The sequence below is a fragment of the Lepidochelys kempii genome, chromosome 2 (genome assembly GCF_965140265.1).
Source record: "Lepidochelys kempii isolate rLepKem1 chromosome 2, rLepKem1.hap2, whole genome shotgun sequence".
NCBI lineage: Eukaryota > Metazoa > Chordata > Testudines > Cheloniidae > Lepidochelys > Lepidochelys kempii.
Genome location: NC_133257.1, coordinates 112,789,286 through 112,808,600, shown reverse-complemented (window position 1 = coordinate 112,808,600; position 19,315 = coordinate 112,789,286). Strand labels below are relative to the sequence as shown.

General features: G+C 40.7%; 1 protein-coding gene across 2 annotated transcripts in view; it reads right to left on the bottom strand.

Annotated features, from left to right (window-relative positions):
- Positions 1-3,416: 3,416 nt before the first annotated feature.
- CAP2 (cyclase associated actin cytoskeleton regulatory protein 2) overlaps positions 3,417-19,315 on the bottom strand; it is an 87,610-nt gene continuing 71,711 nt past the window's right edge. For both annotated transcript variants that reach the window (XM_073331989.1, XM_073331990.1), the window contains 6 exons: positions 13,311-13,500; positions 12,114-12,289; positions 10,600-10,723; positions 10,295-10,377; positions 7,316-7,456; positions 3,417-5,498 (listed from right to left, as the gene is read on the bottom strand). In XM_073331989.1, the coding sequence (XP_073188090.1) occupies positions 5,415-5,498; positions 7,316-7,456; positions 10,295-10,377; positions 10,600-10,723; positions 12,114-12,289; positions 13,311-13,500 (798 nt within the window). In that variant the 3' untranslated portion in view covers positions 3,417-5,414. The remainder of the gene's footprint in view (positions 5,499-7,315; positions 7,457-10,294; positions 10,378-10,599; positions 10,724-12,113; positions 12,290-13,310; positions 13,501-19,315) is intronic.

The window sequence follows — 19,315 nt, the reverse complement described above, 5'->3', positions numbered from 1 at the left end:
ACGATCATTTTCAGAATCAAATAATCTTTTCTTGTTTTTAACAATGTAAATTTGGCCTCGTTTTTGGAGTGTAAACTTTCCTAATTCCTAGATTAGCTGCAATTCTAAATTAGTACATGTATTCTGTATAAATAGTATAGTTCCTACATTGTCTGATTACCAAAACAGCTTGGATTTTCTTGCACCACAATAGTTTTCTGCCACCTGGTGGATATATAGGGTCAGTACCTCAATACTTACAATCTCTTATGTTTTCCTATATTTTTAATGACAGGTATGATTAAATAAATCAGGATTTTTACAGTTTCCTTTTTAAGATAATATGAAACAAAGGGCCAATTCACCATTTCTTGATAACGGTTGGGGAATTACTGTATTTACTACCTGAGTTTCTGCTTTCACATCAGTCCGTATCAAAAATTGGCCCAGATTCTATTATATAATGTTGGGATTATTTCTAGAACTGCATATCCCTTAAGGTCTGATCCTGATGCCATTAAAATCCATGGAAAAACTCATGTTTTTAATTTGGCAAGAGCAGGCTCTGTAGGCCCAAATACTACACAAAGTGCAAGGCAGTAGAGACAAAGGCTAAGGGCTGGTCTACACTGGCAACGTTAAAGTGCTGCAGCTGTGTATTCGTGGCACAGCTCCCACCTCACGAGGGGCGCAGCTCCCAGCGCTGGGGCACTGTCTACACTGGCGCCTTGCAGCGCTGAAACCTGCAGCGCTCAGGGAGGTGTTTTTTCATGCCCCTGAGTGAGAAAGTTGCAGCGCTGTAAAGTGCCAGTGTAGACAAACCCGTAGTGTCAACAAAGGGTGATGAACTTCATACGGGATATGGGATGTTGCCCCACAGTATGAAACCTTTATTATTTTGTGGTTTTCTACAAACTCGATCATTCTAACATCATTACATGCGAACTTTTTTATTCTGCAGTAATTATTTTCATTATTTGGGAACACACATTGCACGTGTCCTTTTGGCCACATACATACAGTATCACTGAAATGCAGTCACCTTTGGTGTGGCTGGCAGCGGCCAGCGAACAAACAGCACAACAGTGTGGAGAAGGGACACTTTTGGCTAAGAACAATGAAGCGACCCCCTAATGTTGTGGAAAGTGTCCTAGGATCTCTAAGATCCATGCAAAGCAGACAGGCCCTCAGGGAAGGTATGATAATAATAAAGAAGGACATATACAGTAAATGACTTATGGTGCTCAGTTTATACACCTTGGAAAGATAAAGGGCGGAAGTGATGCCAGAAGGATTTTAACCTGTGGTTCCAGAGTCTAGATATTGTCTCTAGGAGTAAAATTATAATAGTTACATTTATCTATAATTACACTGATGAAAAGAAGTTGAGATGTGTTTAGAAGATACAATCTTGTATCCTGTATTTATTACCTTGGATACAAGGCTGACTCTTCACTCATAAAGCTACAACTCTTCAGCCACTAAAATTAGAAGCTGCTATTTTGGCCACCTGATAACTCCCATCTCTTTCCATTAACAAACAAAAATATACAGAGAATGACAACATTGAGAATAAAGGCTTTAAAGTTCAAAAGGGCCTGTTCCCTGCATTATTTCCAATATTTATGTGGGTACAAAACTTCATGAAAATCACACTACGTTGATTGTTTTAGAGTAGCAGCCATGTTAGTCTGTATCTGCAAAAAGAAAAGGAGGACTTGTGGCACCTTAGAGCCTAACAAATTTATTTGCGCATAAGCTTTCGTGGGCTACAGCTCACTTCATCAGATGAATTGATTGTGTAATTCTTCTTCAAAAAGGTGATAACTGTCCTAGGTGCCACAATTATCCCCACAGATAGCACACATGTTTAAATAATTGTTCTCTCAAGATCATTGTATGCACCCAAGTGGGTTCTAGCTAGTGTGATGCTGTACAATTTAAATTGGTGCAACAATTAGTTTGGAGAATAACCACAATTTTGGGGCAGAAAAGCACAATTAGGGTGTGACTTGGACACAGATCGCTGGAATCGGTACATGATAATACACAACAATCTTCACACATTAGGGCTGCAACAGAACAGGGGAAGGCATTAAGTGTAGATCAAACTTGCAGACAATCGATTAAAGTTGGCACAGTTCATCAGATCGTCATTATGCAAAATGCCTGAAGGATGTAGGTATCTACATATCTTGACCAACATGATTTTATATATGATTTTCAGTAGAGGATTATTCTTTAGAGGCAACTATGCACAGATGTGTATTAAGTGGAGTCAGAAGCTGGGATTTTTTTTAAAAAGATCCTCTTCCTTCATGTCCTGTAGATACATTAAAGATGGGTTTCCGTTGTAGGGCAGGGGGCAGCCCATCCTACATGACAGTGCATGGCAAGGAAGCTAAACTGCACTTTTAAAAAAGTGTAGCAAGGGCACATGTATCTGATATCAACAGTTAATACGATAATTTCTTAGAAGTGCCTTTTCTGCAATATTTGTAAACCATTTGCAGGAACATAATCCACAGGGAGAAAGCTGTACCACAGTGGTGTTTTCCCTGCAAATATTTAGGAGAAAAGTTATACAAGTATACTGCCCCTCAAACTGCCACTTATTTCAGGGGAGAATCAGTATCCTGGTTCCTCACTGGGATATTTTGAAATTATTTGCCTGCCTACTATAAGTCAGAGCTGTATATCTGCTTCCTGTTGTTATTGAGTATTCAACACTTGTTTTGCTTCAGCAGTCCAAAGGGTTGGTTGGCATCACATTGCTGAGTGATGACATATATAATATCAATATCAGATGCAGTATTAGAAGAGAAGTCAGTGGCTCAGGTTTAGAATGTTCCAATGTATGATTGTTTTACTGCAGGAATTATTAGTGTAATTAATGTTAATAAACTGTTCGGTCATGACCTACACCGGCTACCCGTTCCTTTAGGTATGTGCTCTACATCCAGGTGAAATACATTGCACAACTAGTGGATGGTGCTATGCTGTGCACCTCTGACAATCCGACCAAAAGGGTCGTGCCCAAGGGCCCACAGTGAGTTAGTGGCAGAGCTGAGACTAGAAACAAAGTTTCAGTGACTCCCACTTGAACATGGTCATTTCCAGGACATACCCTACAGCACATAGAGGTGCTCCAAAAAGAGAGAGTGATGTTATATATTGCAATTATTTAAAGTAAGGGCCTCTGAAGTTCTGTGGTTGCCACTAAGGCTTTAATTTTGAAACTGCACGTCTGCCCATTATCACTAATATGTTATATCCAAGCTATTCTCTGGGAGGAGGGTGGGTGGGATATGATGTACAAGAGACAGTCGGTCAACTGCAGGGAGTAAGAGCTGCCTCCCCTCATTCAGACCTTTTGAAATGGCATTTAGGAAAATGGATGAAAACACTTAAATGAAGTGCACTCTGAACTCGCTGTATTTAAACCAAGTACAGACTCCTTTTTTTATTTCAGAATAGGTTTACCGTTGAAAAATGCTATGTACTAAAGCCACAACACTATACATACAGATAAAACATCAGATAATAAAACCTTATTGTGTGAGCACTATTGGTTGCAGTACAATCAGATACCTTAAACCTGAAGGAATCGATGTATTCTGAAAAGGTGCAGGAGGCACAATGTATATCCTGTAACTAGCTTTCCAAGCATATAACCATGAATTCACTCTTACAAAGGATTACAAGTGATCAAAAATGTATGCTGAATGTTGAGTACTACACGCTGAAATCGTAAAATGTATAGCACACGCCACCTTAGTGTTGAAAAAGCATGTAAATAAGAACTGTAACATAGAATCAAGGGTCTTAAACAAGAAAGAGTCCCTTTAATTTGGGTTCAGAATTCATATGGAATACATCTATGGCTTTTATTTATGGACATATTTGAAGATTAGTATGCAAATCTTGCAAGTGACTAAAAAAACCAAGCAAAACCCTGGGATTACATCCCCAACAGACAGCTTATACAATAGAATACTTTAGAGAACCAAAATCAGCAAGGAAACCAGTTATAGGGCACCTGACACTTAGCATGTGCCCAAATCATAAAACAACCCTATCTCAGGCTATGTCTACACTACCATGGAAAATCGACCTACGCTACGCAACTCCAGCTACGTGAATAACGTAGCTGCAGTCAACGTACCTTAGGTCAAGTTACTGTGGGGTCTACACTGCGGGGGTGGGGGTGGGGGGATTTCAACAGAAGAAACTCTCCCATCAACTTACCTTACTCTTCTCATTGGTGGTAGAGTACAGGGGTCGACTGCAGAGCGATCTGCTGTTGATTTGGCGGGTTTTCGCTAAATTGACCACCAGTGGATCGATCTCAGAGCAATGATCCTGGATGTAGTGTAGACCAGGGGTTCTCAAACTGGGGGTCGGTCGTGAGGTTATTACATGGGGGGATCGCGAGCTGTCAGCCTCCACCCTAAACCCCGCTTTGCCTCCAGCATTTATAATGGTGTTAAATATAATTAAAAGTGTTTTTAATTTATAAGGGGGGGTCACACTCAGAGGCTTGCTGTGTGAAAAGGGTCACCAGTACAAAAGTTTGAGAACCACTGGTGTAGACCTGCCCTCAATTTTTAGAGCAGGCTGTGCAGTACTGTGTGAAGAAAAACAAAAAAACCCAATTCCTGCCCCCCCAACCCCAAATAAAGGAACACAAAAGAAATCAGAGAAGTGAAAAACCTTCAGATGATATGCTGAACATTAAATAACGTTTTCTAGAAGATATTAGGATTAATAATTTACAACCAAAAGGGATACAACAGGTCTGTGTAAACTGAAAGCTGAGGGATACTCTACATATACATATTAGAAAAATGTTTGATTAAAATATCCTGTTTTTATATTCCACTGGCAAAATGTATTGCTGAAAATTGTACTTTTGTGTCTTAAAAATCCCCATGATTATTAGAACAGATCTACAAGAATCACACATTTCCTAAAGGTACATGTTCACCGCATCATACATGAATTGTCTAAAAGGTAAAATAAACATCTTAATGGTTTTAAGATTATTTTTGACTAGCAGAAACATGAAAAGGAATGCACTGAAACATGATTATAACAAAGTATATATATCATGCAATATTTTGGCTTATTGTGTGCAGTGTAATAGCCAATAACGCGAATGGAGTATTTTTTTTTAAAAATCCCTTATGTTCACATGACATCATGTAGAATCAAAACCGTAAATGAACGCAAACTGTGTGGAAACTTTAAAAATATCAGAATGCCTAATAAAAGCGTGCCAGACATGTCATTGTTTCTAGTGTACAGAGCTGCTGTTTGAAGACCTACTACAGCAGTATAAGCTACTGTTACTTCTAGTTCTTTATGTTGCTGTTTTATTTAGGCTGACCTTGGTCTGAGATCGTGGTCAGCGGGTGCTGTATGGCATTAGGAAGTTAACCTACAATCTCTGCAGGTTCAGTGACCAACTTAGATCCATCCCATGCTGTCTTAAACTGTTCAGGAACAGGAAATTCTTTCTGGTAAATGGAAAGAGCAACAATGATTGTTAGATAAACAGTGGATATCTTATAAAAACTGATGGAATACTATTAGTGCTGCATGATTGACAAGGCATTTATAACTCAGACATGCCTGGATTACAAAGAGGCCTTCTTCATTACGCGCAGGAAACTGTTTCAATGTCACACAGAAAACAAGCTCATTATTACCATAATTCACTTAGCTTTGTTCATGTGCTAGTTTGTAACAGCCCCCTTTCCTCATTATTTGGGCAAACTACATCAATATAACTTGTTTCAAAAAAGACTATGGACTCCATTAGCAGGCAGTCAAGCTAACTGGATGGGAATGTAGAAAAGAAAACTTGGTAAATACCAGTAAACTTGGTAAGGTAGTAACAAGACTAACAGGAATTTTAAAGAGAAAAGTGATATCCTACAGAGCAAAACCCATGGTCAATCCCCAGAATTTGGTGGCAGATGTAATCTCAGATCTCAAGATAATTGTTCACCAGTCTTAGGTGGATGAACAAAGGTGCATGTTAACAAAAACACTGTCACATTACCACTTTAACAGTGAAGCATTCCAAAAGACACACTATGTACAGTCAATATTGCAGGACTTCACGGGAGTCCTTAGCTCATTCAGTGTGCACCTGTGAACTCTGCTGGATCCCTGGCCTCAGGTGCTGCACACCTTGTAGGGTAAAAATTGTATGATGCTCCTAAGATGTGGAAGAGAGGGCTCCTTTCCTCAGACCCTGCAGTAGACTTATATTTTCTTAAATGACTAGTGATTTTGGGTACCCAGCTCGAGACATGTTCAAAGGGGCCTGATTTTCAGAAAGTGCTTAGCAACCGTCCTCTGAAAATGAGGCCCTTTTAAGGTGTTGGAAGTTGGGCACCCAGGACCACTAATCACTGCTGAACATTTAGGCTTTTTTTTTTTTTAATTAACAAAAAACTCGCCAATGAAATTCCCGCACAAAAATATTAAGAGAAAGTTAAGGTAGCCTGGTTAAGCCCTCAGTAAAGTTGCATACACAACTTTAACCCTGCCCCTTTGTGTGTATGTATTACAACACAGCCTAATTATATGATATCCTGCTACTGTATTGCATGCAGTGAATGAGGAACAGCTTCACAGGAGGTGCTGAGATACTGCAGTCCTAAGTATAGTATGAGAACCTCAGTAGAAGAGTCAGAGCCCTTGCTTCAGGTAACGTGCCCCTTATGTATGAATCAAAAGAAAAGGAGGACTTGTGGCACCTTAGAGACTAACCAATTTATTTGAGCATGAGCTTTCGTGAGCTACAGCTCACTTCATCGGATGCTTTCCTGGACTCTGTCTGGCATGCGCAGAAAGTACTACAAGAAACTATACACGTACCAAAAGCTTGTATTTAAAAATACACTGTATTATTTGAGAATTAATATGTGATGATGTTGACCTTAACACTGGCATTTCTTGACCTTTGAGTTGATGTTCTTATAATATGTGGCAGGAAACTGAAGTTAGAAATCTGTTTCACACAGGCCAGAGACTAAAGTGACATAGGAGACACTGAATTATTTTCCATCACAACGGAAGGAGATAACGGCTCTTTTAATGTACGGAATTACTTTGCACCCCAGGAAAAGGTGTTCTTTGATGGATTGTAGCTGAGACTATTGGTATATGAAAGAGGATTTATTTCTGTGGTTTGAATCAGACCTTGCTGGGGGAGGGGGAATTGTGGCACTTTAACTCCTACTTGCCTCGTAATATGAAAGGCTAATCACTACACAGATTAAAAGAGGGAGAAAAACTGAGTCTTTAAAAATATTCCACTTACGTAATCTCCATTTAGGGGGATGAGAATGTTCATTTCAGATGACTTGGCACTCACAATCTCACAGTCTAATGAATCTTCACTGAGGTATATGTGGCAGCCTTCTGTCTTGTTAATCGAAATGGTTGGCACTTTCCCCATCACCTGAAGAACAATAAATGTACCTAATACCAAATGCCACTGCGTCAGTGAAAGTAACAGTTAATAACAAAAACCCTATCCACCTGCTGAGCCTAGCTTTGGCCACCAAACTCTGATGTATGGCAGCGGCATTTACATTTGGGGATTTAAACATACTGGCATGGACCAATTAATGGATGGTGGGAAGGCTGCTACTGTTTAACTATATTAAATGTTATTTTCTAGCCCTGAAGTTCTAAAACATCAACTTTTAAACAACAAGCCTCTCACTCCCACACACATACACACGGTCTCCACCCCTTGGCCCTCTTTACCAAAGGGGATAAGATGATGGGATCCACACACACTCCCACCAGTACTAGTGCATAACTTGCATGTACATCAGTGGGACTTATGGGGAAACAGATCCCCCCCACACACAGAGTGACTGACTGCAAATAATGACAGGTTTCAGAGGAGCAGCCGTGTTAGTCTGTATTCGCAAAAAGAAAAGGAGGACTTGTGGCACCTTAGAGACTAACCCATTTATTTGAGCATGAGCTTTCGTGAGCTACAGAAAGCTCACGAAAGCTAATGCTCAAATAAATGTGTTAGTCTCTAAGGGGCCACAAGTCCTCCTTTTCTGACTGCAAATACTCCTTCACTAGAGAGATGATCCACAAGTTTCTGCTTAAAACATTCTGCAGCCTGACGGGTCTCTGAGGTACTGCAGCACATAATAAAAAAAGGATTTTTTTTTCTTCCCCTGCCAGCAATGGTACAGCTCTAAAAGTGTATTGAAATTGATTACAATTTAAATTAAACAGACATTTCTTTAAGTCAGGTTGAAAGCAAGTGCAAGATTTACTTGAGGCGAGAAGAGGAAATGAGCCAGCTCCTCTTTGCATCTGTGGGGCTGTAAACAACTCCACAAGGCAAAGTGGTTGAGTCACTGTTTGTCAGTAAGAATCCCCTTCTCTCCACCCCTTGCCCTGCAAAAAAATAAATAAATAAATAAAAAGCAGTAACTAGAGCCCCATGGTATATGATTGCCAAGATATCAAAAGGACAGAGGTTAGTTAGGGTCATAAAACAGCAGCAGCAGGGTATATATATATATATATTCCCATGTAAATAAAAAGGAGTGTTTTCTCGCATCATTCGCGCGAATACATTTTAGATTCAGTTCCTGAACAACATGCTGATACACACAGCGTGTTCAGCGGCCACGGCCTTGATTCTATAGCTAGTCTGTGCAAGTGGAGCACTTTCTCTAGGTTGACTTTAATGGAGCTCCATTGAGTCGAAAGTATGCTCCTGTATGGATCATATGGTATGCCTGGGGGGGTATTTTATTTGACAAATATTAACCCAGCAGGGAAAATAATCGGTAAATAGTTATACTGGTGGGGGTCAAGAGCCAAGAGCATTGCACTATTATTGCTGTTTATGGCAAGATCTGCTTGGTGAATTCCATTGATCTGTTACATTAACATATCATTCATATGACCAAACCTGCAAAGTGCTGACAGAGTTCAGGTGCTCAGCACCTTGCAGGATCAAACCCTTAGAAAGAAGACAGCAGCCTGCTTCAAGCAGTTGTTGTTCAGCCTGACTCATGCTTTTCTTAAGTGCAAGACCAGCCACGCTATAAGGCACTGAAATCTTATGCAACATTCATGAAGCCTGAATCATCAAAGGCATTTTGATTTTAGCAAATATATTTCCCCTTTACTTGAATTTTAACGAGACGTGGTGTTCCTATTCATTGTGTATAGACTTTTCAGCTTTGGTGAATAGTTCTAGCGCTAACAATCAAAATCCTCTATTTATTGAAAAAAAGATCACTATTTCTTAAATAATCATGCCCTTTTCTCTCTCCCAACTGCCTCTTTCCCGCAAAAGGAAATGTAGTGATTACCAATAAAATTATTGGTAAATGTTCAGAAGTAGACAAGTAGCTAGTAATAATAGCATTCACTTGTTTAACATTTAAAAGATACAAAATATCTTGCTGTTCCTCTCCCTGTGGTGGCTTTGACCCACATTTCTGAAGCATGGTACAGTATTCCCCATTATTAATGTCACTCACTGTGCTGTATCTGCCCATCTACATGTAAATAGAAGACCCCACTGATTTCAGTGAGGAATGTGAGCCTCAAGACGGATGGCAGGATATGAGCTGATGAGTGTTTCAGCGGTTTTATTTTGTATTGATATTTTAAAGAAAAGCCATTGTTTGCCCTTCTCCCAGCAAAGCTGGAGAAGCCATTTCAATTCCATTCTGTTGCTAACAGGGTAGACTGTCAAGGGCTCAGCACCTAGTACTCAATTAAAGTCATTGGGAGTTAGGTGCCATTTGAAAATCTACCCAACATCCTCAGTGTGAGAAAATTAGCTGAGCCTCACAACCACCTTCTTGACTTTAGCACCAATTAGGCAAATGAGTGGCACTATGCCATGAAGCTTTGTCAAACTCCGACACTGATGGACCAGGATGCATGGAGTCCAAACCTGGGGACCGTTCATTGAGAGAACCTGACCACCACTCCCCAGAAGTAAAAGTTCCCAGACTATCAGAAAATACCTCTGCTGATCTCAACTACAGCACCAGAACATTAAGGAAAGGTGTTCTCGACAGGAAGCCACGATCAGTGGCACTTGAAAACTCAAAGGCAAAAACAATAGTAACTCTCAATCTTTTTCTAGACAAGTTAGAAGAATTTAGTGCATCTAAAAGGTAATTTTTGGAAATATACATTTTTTTTGTATACTCCAGGGAAGCTGAAATTATCTCTAGTAGTCAAATACCACTTTGAAGTTGTTGGTTCTTTTCTTCTTCTTGTCTAATTGGATGTTTACCTGAATCTGAATATCCCTGGAATTGATCACTTCCACGATACCCACGACGTTGTCAAACACAAGGCCAAACTTTCTGCAGTTGTCTACAAACAAACAAACCCGAAACGAATGAAGGCAAAATAAAAAGATCTTTTTAAAAAAAAAATCACATGACCACATTAAAAACTAAAATGCTTCAATCCTGCAATGACTTACACGTGTGAGTAACTTTACACAGGACTATTCATGTCAATAAAGTTACCTGCATGTGCAAATCTTTCCAGGACTTACTGCCCCAAAGCTCATATGTGAGACTGTCCACTCACCAATTGTAATGGAATTTATTTTTCCTTTCATTTGTAGTGTAGATTTGTTGCATTTAAAAATGTAAGCCACTTGCTTGAGTTCAGTATCAGTAATAACAAGGTCGTTCTTATCCTCTTGGTATTCCTGTTTTAAAAAACGCATATACTGGTTTCACTATCTTTAATAAGGCAGCAATAAGGTAGACTTTAAGCACAACTTATTCCAGACATTGCATCTTCACATAGAAAGAGAATGGGGAGGAAAAAAGATTCTCACTTATCTCAGCCTGTGATAAGTCTAACTGATTGGGTTTATGAGGGCACATATTCAGTGCTGTGTGTGCATGATTTAGAGCTGAAGTGTCTGTGTTGTGAAGATCTTAACACTGACCAAGACCAAAAAATGTTTATTTTGGTACTAGGTTCTTATACACTCAACTATTTAAAACTATCTCAGTGAAGTTGTTGCTTGGTTACCACCCAATTTTAGAACAAGTAGGCACCTTCAGGAATAGAACAAGTTGTTGGTGCGTACTGTTATATAATTCATTAGGGTTAGGTGTGAGCAAGGCAGTATCCAATAAGGAGTAGTGCATGAAGACCTTCCTTTCTATTTGTAAGACACTGAGGGCCCATTTTGCGCACAAGACTTCCAATTGATTTCAATGGGAGAGTTGAGGTATGTAAGCTACACACTGCGTGTCCCAGCATAGTAAAACAGAATTCATAGTAAAATGCTGGTCTACTTAGCATGTACACAGGGGCTCTCCCATGTTTTGCCTTTACTGCACTTTCCTGTCTCAGTGAGAGTACCTGGAATATTCTAACACTAGCATAGCACAACCCATGTAAACAATGGCTGTCCCTCATGCACACTGTGACCCATGCAAACAAGGGCCTATGTAAGCTACCAACTGACTAAATCATGTCTTGTCTTCCCCACCCTTATAAACAACACAACTTTCCATTCAATAAGTTGCATGCACATGCAAAAAACCACACATACCCCCTCCAAAACTAAACGAATCAAGCTATTCCTTCTATGGGCTGGGAAAGAAGATGGAGAACTATTGTTCTTTCTATTTGTAAATACTATGATATTGTGATTATATGAGTATCTAGATAGAGGTGCTCCCACTGGCTAATAAATGAGAACTTCCATTGTGTCACAACAACTATATCTCTCATACGTAAGAATGGCTTGCACAATGGGACCTTACTCAATTGGAGTTCTCTGTGGGTTTCCTTCTGAGGGACTTTTTGACAGAGTTAAGAACTAAAATATTGGTTCTGAATCTTATAAGAGTATTGTCCAGTTCAGGTAAATTCTCATACTATTCTCACCAACAAATGAAAAAGCTGTAAATCTCACAAGAATATTAAGGACTAAGCTGTGGCTAGATGGGACAGTGCAGAGCCACTGTGCCCCCAGAGGAGCACTGGAGAGATTGTGCCTCAGGCAGGTACAATCCCTCTGGGGATGTTCCAGGCAGAAGTACGTGTGTGTATATATGGGCGATGTGAGCTGAACTTACCACTCTCCATTTCTTTCCCTCTAGTTCTAACAAAGGAGAATGGCTCTGCTGAGGAGAATTTTTGGGAGAAGTGGGACTCGGAGTATGGCTTTTTGTAGGAGAACGAACTGGCAGACCCTGAGCACGTAGATTGGGATTCTTATGGGTCTTCTGGTCATCTGAGACATGTCGTAGCCCTAATAAATAAATAAATAAATAAATAAACAAACAAAGAGGTGTTGATATGACTAAGTCTCTCTCACAGCATTAGGCCCCTAGGGAGGTTAATATTAAAACAGGGAAGAGAATACCATAGCTAGTTTGATTACAATTGTATTAAAATGCCCAACACACTTTTATGCTTCTTTAGGTATTTAGCCAAAAGGGAACTGTCTGGCCTCATACTTTTAAATAAAGGTTCTTTTACTGTGAATGGGCTGGCATTATGTCTTCACAGATAAGCTCAGCAATGTCTATTGGCATCTCTCTGTTCACAAATCTAAAGGTTCACTATATCTGTCATCAGCTGTGCATGCCGCCACTCCATTCATTTTATAGGTTCATCTGTGAAAATTAGATTCTCTAGCTAATCTGATTGTAATGCACCCATCCTCAGAATACCTAGGGCCAAAGACTGAACTTTACTGTACTGTGTATATTTCAACTCAAAACTGTGTACACTAATTAAGACTGTCCTCAGTTTTATTAAGAAAAGCTTAATAGCTTTATTTAGGTGTACTTTTACAACAACATTATACAGTGGTATAGCAATCGGTACCTGCTTATCTAAACCAATGTCTCAGTACAAATCAGTGTATGCAGAAAATGCAGAGTGGACAAATTCTAGTCTCAGTGACATCTGGGCACTGCCACTGAAGTCAACAGGACCCAAAGTGTCAAACTTGGATGCCTATAATAAGGTACCCAAATTCACACTGAGGGATCTAAATAAGTGACAGGAAATTCAAAGGTGCTGAGTACCTATGAGATCCTACTTATTCAATGGGAGCTGCCAGGGCTCAGTATCTCTGAAAATCACGCTATTTATTTGGGTGCCTCAATATGGATTTAGATGCCTAAATTTAGGCTTCCAAGCTTAAAAATATACTGGCTTTGGGCCGTATAGATGTGACTAAAGGGAGAATTTGGCTAAATACATATAGTGGTAGCTAGTATCAGTTGGCTGAAGAGTGACAAGTTGAACTATTTTCCTCTAACCTTTGGTAATTGCCTCTCCCTGGTTAAGCTGGGCAAACAAGGCTGAGCGAGATGTGGTTGCTTCATCCTTTCCACTTTCTGTATCGAAGACAGGAGGAGGTCCTGGGGGCAGCGGTGGAGGTGGGGGTGGTGGGAGGCACTGCCCACTTGTTAGAGTAGACAACACAGATGCTGTTGATGCAGTTGGGCCCTATGTGTGGGAGAGATGGAAAATATGTTTAATACAGTTTTTCAAAAACCCTCTATTATGGAATCTTACTCTTTTCATACTTGAATGCTGCTGGGAGTTGGACTTCGGCCAGCAGTGGGCTTGGGAAAAATTGCTGGCACTAATGAATGAACTTACATATTAAGAAAGATTCATAGTGTAAGGAAGAAAATTTCTTCTTTCCCCAAATATCCAGATAAAATAAACCCCGGAATGATGTACATTCAGTATAGGCCAGACAAATAAAAAAGCATTTCACTCTAATCTCCAGTGAAGATAACACAATGAATAATAGGGTGGAACTTGCCCAGCCAGTTATACATATGCAAAGTGGGCATGAAATGCTACCCTTCAGATTTTGAATATACTTTGCAATGTGGTGTAAGGTTGTGGTGACTCAGGCTGTTAAATTCAACACTATATTTCAGAATTCTGATTTGACTGCTTTTTATTTTTTAAAATTTCTATATGTTTCTAACATAATAGCTCCAGGTGCAGTCATAATACCAGTTATAGACAAATACTGTAATGAGGGACATAGATATAGTGTGAATAAACTAATCTTTCTAGCAATTGGTTTGTATAATCAGCCGTACATGGTATTGGTCTGTTTGAATTATATGTCTATGCCAGTGCATATGAAAAGAAACAGAACAGCTTTATTAGTAAAAAATCAGATTCAGATCTTAGATTTCTAATTTGCCTGACTCACAGGAAAGACAGGAAGGATCAAAGGAATTGGGATTCATTTTTTCTGTCTGACCACTCAGCGAGTGTCACTCTGATTCCAAGAATCCCTCATCTGGACAGCACCTCTGCAGAGGAGGACAAAGACTATATTTTATAGGATCCATTATGGAAGATCAGACGTTTGGAATCTATACCTGAAAACCTCATTGTTTCAGGCATAACTACCACCTAGAAGCAGCAGCCCAGGCTGGTTATATGGAAGTAGCATGAGGCCCTCTGCACCACTTATATCTTACATGGGGGCTGCACAGGCAGGTCGCTAGGAAAATGGATGTATAGGAGGGCCCGGCATCTGTGTGGGTCCAGCACAATCCAATGGGGAAGGCTACAATGGGATGAGGCTGCTGGAAAGGCCATAAGTTCAATGTGAGCAGAGTCCCTGAGTTATTCCAGCCCATAGACTAGAATAGCTGTCAAGAGGGTGAAGGCTAGGCTGGGCTGCACAAAACCTGAGATGGGAAGGTGGATTTTACCTCCACAGCCACTCCACTCCCATAGAGCACAGATCCTTGAGCCTTATGTGGGATGGGTAAATTTCTCCATAGAGAAAACAGAACTTTTTGTTTGGTTTTGGGATCATTTGCCCCCCAGGCTGCAAAACTGCCTCACATCCTATTATGGACCCAGTCTAAAGCCCATTTCAGTCAATGGGAGTCTTTCATTTGAGTTCAGCAGGCTTTGGATCAGGCCCTATAACAACAAGGAAGCATTTTGGCAATTGTATCAGAAGTAAAAAGCATGGCAGTAATTGACAAAAAATATGCTAATATATTCAACCAACAGTACCTCTGTAACGTACTTTCCCACTGTTTCAGTCTGGGGTAAGATCTTTGCATTCAAGTTATGACTCAGGTAGTGAGTAAAGGATCAGAACTCTAAACACTGTAAAACCAGCAGTGTTTTGTATTCCTCCTTCTCCTCCATGGGCTAAGTAAACAATAGAGGTTACAAAAATCATTATATTCCACTACACTCCTAGAATTCATAGCAGCACTCACTGAGCCATCAAAGATTGAATGGTAAATAAGCTGCATTTTCTCTTGTTTCTTACTTTTATGCACATTTAGGTGGCTTGGGAAAGGGAGAAGAGAAAATAACAATCGACTTTGTAACAGAAATCAAGGAAGTTCAAGAGTTAAGTTGAACTTCTGTTGCAAACTTTTTTCCTGTGTGCCAAATTCTTTTCTCAATTACAGCCAAGCAACATAGACAGAATATCAGCAGACAGCAGAGAAATCAATCTGCACAACAGCCTAGAGTACAATCATGGGTTTTGGAAGAAGGCTATAAAAGTTGCTGACGCTGACTAGGAAAGTGTGTAGAACAGTGTTTTTCAACCTTTTTTCATTTGTGGACCCCTAAAAAATTTAGAATGGAGGTGCAGATCCTTTTGGAAATCTTAGACATTCTGTGGACCCCAGGTGAAAACCACTGATCTAGAAAGAAGAGTTACAGCCAAGTAACCCTATAAAAATCAACAGAATAACATGGGTGTATGTGAGAGCAGAATTTGTCTCCATAATTATTGCATAGGAGGAGATTCTCAAAACCTAGTCCCACTTTTTAACCTGTAATGAATTTCAGTCATAATTTAGGCCACTGAGACATCTAAGAACAAATCCAAGGTAATGAGATTGCTGGGGTATAATTCAGGGCTGAGTTTGCTCCATTGTACGTACACATCTCAAGGCATGAGGGACTGAGCTGAAGTTACTAAACACACCCAGTGAACACACCTGGGACAGAATGACGAGAAAAGACAGACCAATTTAAATAATTAGGAGGCATACAGAAACATACTGGTGCTGCTGTCAACTGTCTGCCTCTGTGTGTACTGTGTGTGTGTCTGTCTCTCTCTTTTAACCTGTACAATATTGAGTTGCCCAATTTAGATCAAGTAAATATTCATGCTTCATGAAATTCATTCCATGGAGGAGGACCCATGTGTAGCATAGAGGCTCCTTGGGCAAGGGTCCCCTGTTCTTTTAAAACAAATCTCACCTCAGACCTGACAATCTCACTACATCAAACGCATGTCTTAGAGGATATTTAGCCATAAAGAGTAACATGTAAGGTATCTACAGAAAACTTATAACCAGGCATGCCAAACCCACAAAAAAATGCAGAAATTGGGCTTGCTTTTGGCTTAATTGACTTGTGAGTTGCTTGTTGGCTAGTTTTTGGCTTGTTGCTTGTTTGGCTTGTAGCTTATTGCAGCTTGTTGCTTCTTTTTTTTGATCGGCTCCTGGCAAGCAGGGGAGAGAGTCAGGGATGCACAGTGGGCCCACCACAGTCCCAGACTGCATGACAGGGGGTATCTAGTCACATAGTGTGTTGGGGTTCTTAGGGATTGGCTTGTTATGGCCTTGTTTTGAAATGGCATTTGCTTGATTTTCGGCTTATTGTGAAAGTCAGGGTGCTTATTTACCGCATGGAAGTTGGCAACTGTGCTTATAACTTGTCAAGACTCATAATCTTTGCAAGATATATATGGATAATATTTAAGGAATAATGTATTTATATTGAAATTATGCTTTATCGACTTGGAGCAAAAATTAGTCACCAAGGTAGTCTTGGTGATGACCTATTCAAGCAAGAGTTGCCACCCTTCCCTAGTCAACTGGTGAGGTAATGTAAGATTCTATTGTCTACCCTTGCCACATCGCAGAACAGTCAATGGAAAACCATCAAAGACAAATGCCAACAATCAAAACAAAACCACTTGGAGGTGAAAAAGAACATTTTAGCAGGCAGGAGATTGCCCTAGCTATGAATAAAAACAAAACACTGTTTCACTATAACAGAGTGGAGGGAAAGGCGCTCTGTCTGGACCCATTCATTGAGGAAACCCTTTAACAAGGGGGCTTTCATGAACGTTTGGATCCTAGTTCTTGTGAAACCAGCCAGCTCTGCAACAAGCTGAACTTTGGGGGGAAGCCTACTTTGTTGTATATGAAAGGTAACTACTGCTAAGCATAGACCCAGGTTTGTGTTTTACGATTGTTTTGTGTTTGTAACCAGTTGTTTCCATCCTTTTCTCTCACTTCTAGTTAAATCTTTATTCTTTCTTAAATAAACCTACTTTTGTTTTATTGTAAGTGTTCACAAGTGCTGTGTGGTTTTCAGGAGTGGTGGTTTAAGGTAAAACTGGTAAACTGGGGTACCCTGCACCTCTGGGTGCCGAGAATCTGGAATTTCAGTGAGTAGCCAGTGTCTGGGGCTGGATGTCACAAGGGAATGATTCAAAGAGACTCAAGGCTTGGGGCGCACCTATTGTTAACCTGCAAGGTGAAGACAGAGCTGGCATAGCCCAGAGGAGAGTGTTTGAGTGGCTGACAGGCTGGTGGTGTCAGGGAGGTGATACCCAGTTACCAAAGGGAAGACTCCCTCTTGCTGGAGGCAGCGGTAAGAAAGATGACTCACAGTCCTGAGTACCCCGAGAACCATCACACCATGCAAGGCCCTTCATGTTGAGGAAGCCCTGAGATACCTCTTGGCAAGGGGACAGGGAGCAGGCAAGCAGACTGGATGTGCAGGAAAGTCTCTGCATCCCTAGCCTGCCAGGGCAATGGATTTTGTGCTGCTTCCAAATACGCTGGTATGGAGGGCAGTTCTGGAGTGGGCTTGGTTAGGAGGGTCCATTGGATCCATAAATTGCTCTAGTATCTAGGAATGGCTGCATAGGGATCACCGTGGGGCAGCAATCACCATACGAGCTGGAGTAGTAGCTATGTAAGGGGTATTTTATTGGGTGACCTGTCCCTGAATTGGGGTGAATTCCATTCCTGTCCAGTTTCCACTGATTTCCCTTCATAGAGCCCATTTATTTGTGCTTTGCATTGCGTGGTGTGTGTATGTGTGAGCCCCTGGGAATTGAAAAAACAGCACATTATATGCTCACAAAAGTTCATCTTTTTTAATACAGCAGGTGGTTAAAAGGCTTGCTATTTGCAAACAACTCTTTACATTAACTTTGAGCAGATGTCCACAACAATGTATCTTTACACAAAGAGTATTTAAGAGCCATTTGACTAGCGAGGGATGTTATCTGCAAGCCCCTGTCTTCTATTTTCATTTCAGCTGTTTTCCTTGGTAACAGCTGCTCTCCTCAGTGCTCTGGTTTACATACATCCATTCAAGTTATGCTCAGGGATGTTTGTTCCCACTTGCATCTTTGGGTGGTCATTTTCCATTTGTAATTAAGATCTTTTTGTTGAAACAGTGTCATCACTTGCAAATGTGCCCCTTGTAAGAAATATTAGGGAAGTGACTGACTTCAGCGCTAGCTAGCTAAAATTACAATTTTATACAAATACAGGAAGACATCTGAGAAGAAGGGAATGTATCATACACGTTTCATCATACAGTACTAGCAATCTCAATGTGGTTGCTTTAGTAAAGATTTATATAACTGGACAAAGAATTCTTTGTAGCTGTCTGAGTAAGATCCTATGAACATTGGAAAGGCTAGAACCTAGCTCTATGTGGAAATAGCTGTGTAGGGGACAGGAAGCTCCACAGGATTATCATCATGGTGTTTCCCCTGCAGCCTTCCATTGGGGTCAGGGTTTGACCCTGTGTAGGTCAGAGTCATCTGCACAGAGGCCCTGTTCCTCCATACTGACTCTGGCTCCCTAGCAGCCCCCTGTACCTCAGTGACACAGTTCCAGTGGCGTCATGCTTATAAACCTCCAACAGCTTGTGCATGCCCCAGGATTCTCTGTAAAAGGGGGATACTGCTGTGGAAGGGGTGCAGGAATGTAATACAGACCGTGGCTGTATTATGTCTCCACCCTTAGCTCCACAGAGCTACCCATATGTTCCTCCTGACCTACCTCTTTTCCCCCACTGGATGGGCCAGGAACGTGAAGGAGTAGAATGTTGCATGGAAGAAGCTGATAACCCCACACCATGCTGGAGGGGCGACATCAAATGTGCAGATCAGTGGGGAAGAGGTGTTTGGACCCAAAGCTCTTTATTCTGAGTAGCTTCTCTATGGTAGCTCTTGGAGCGTAATTTAAGCCAGGTAATGTCCCAGTGCAGGCAT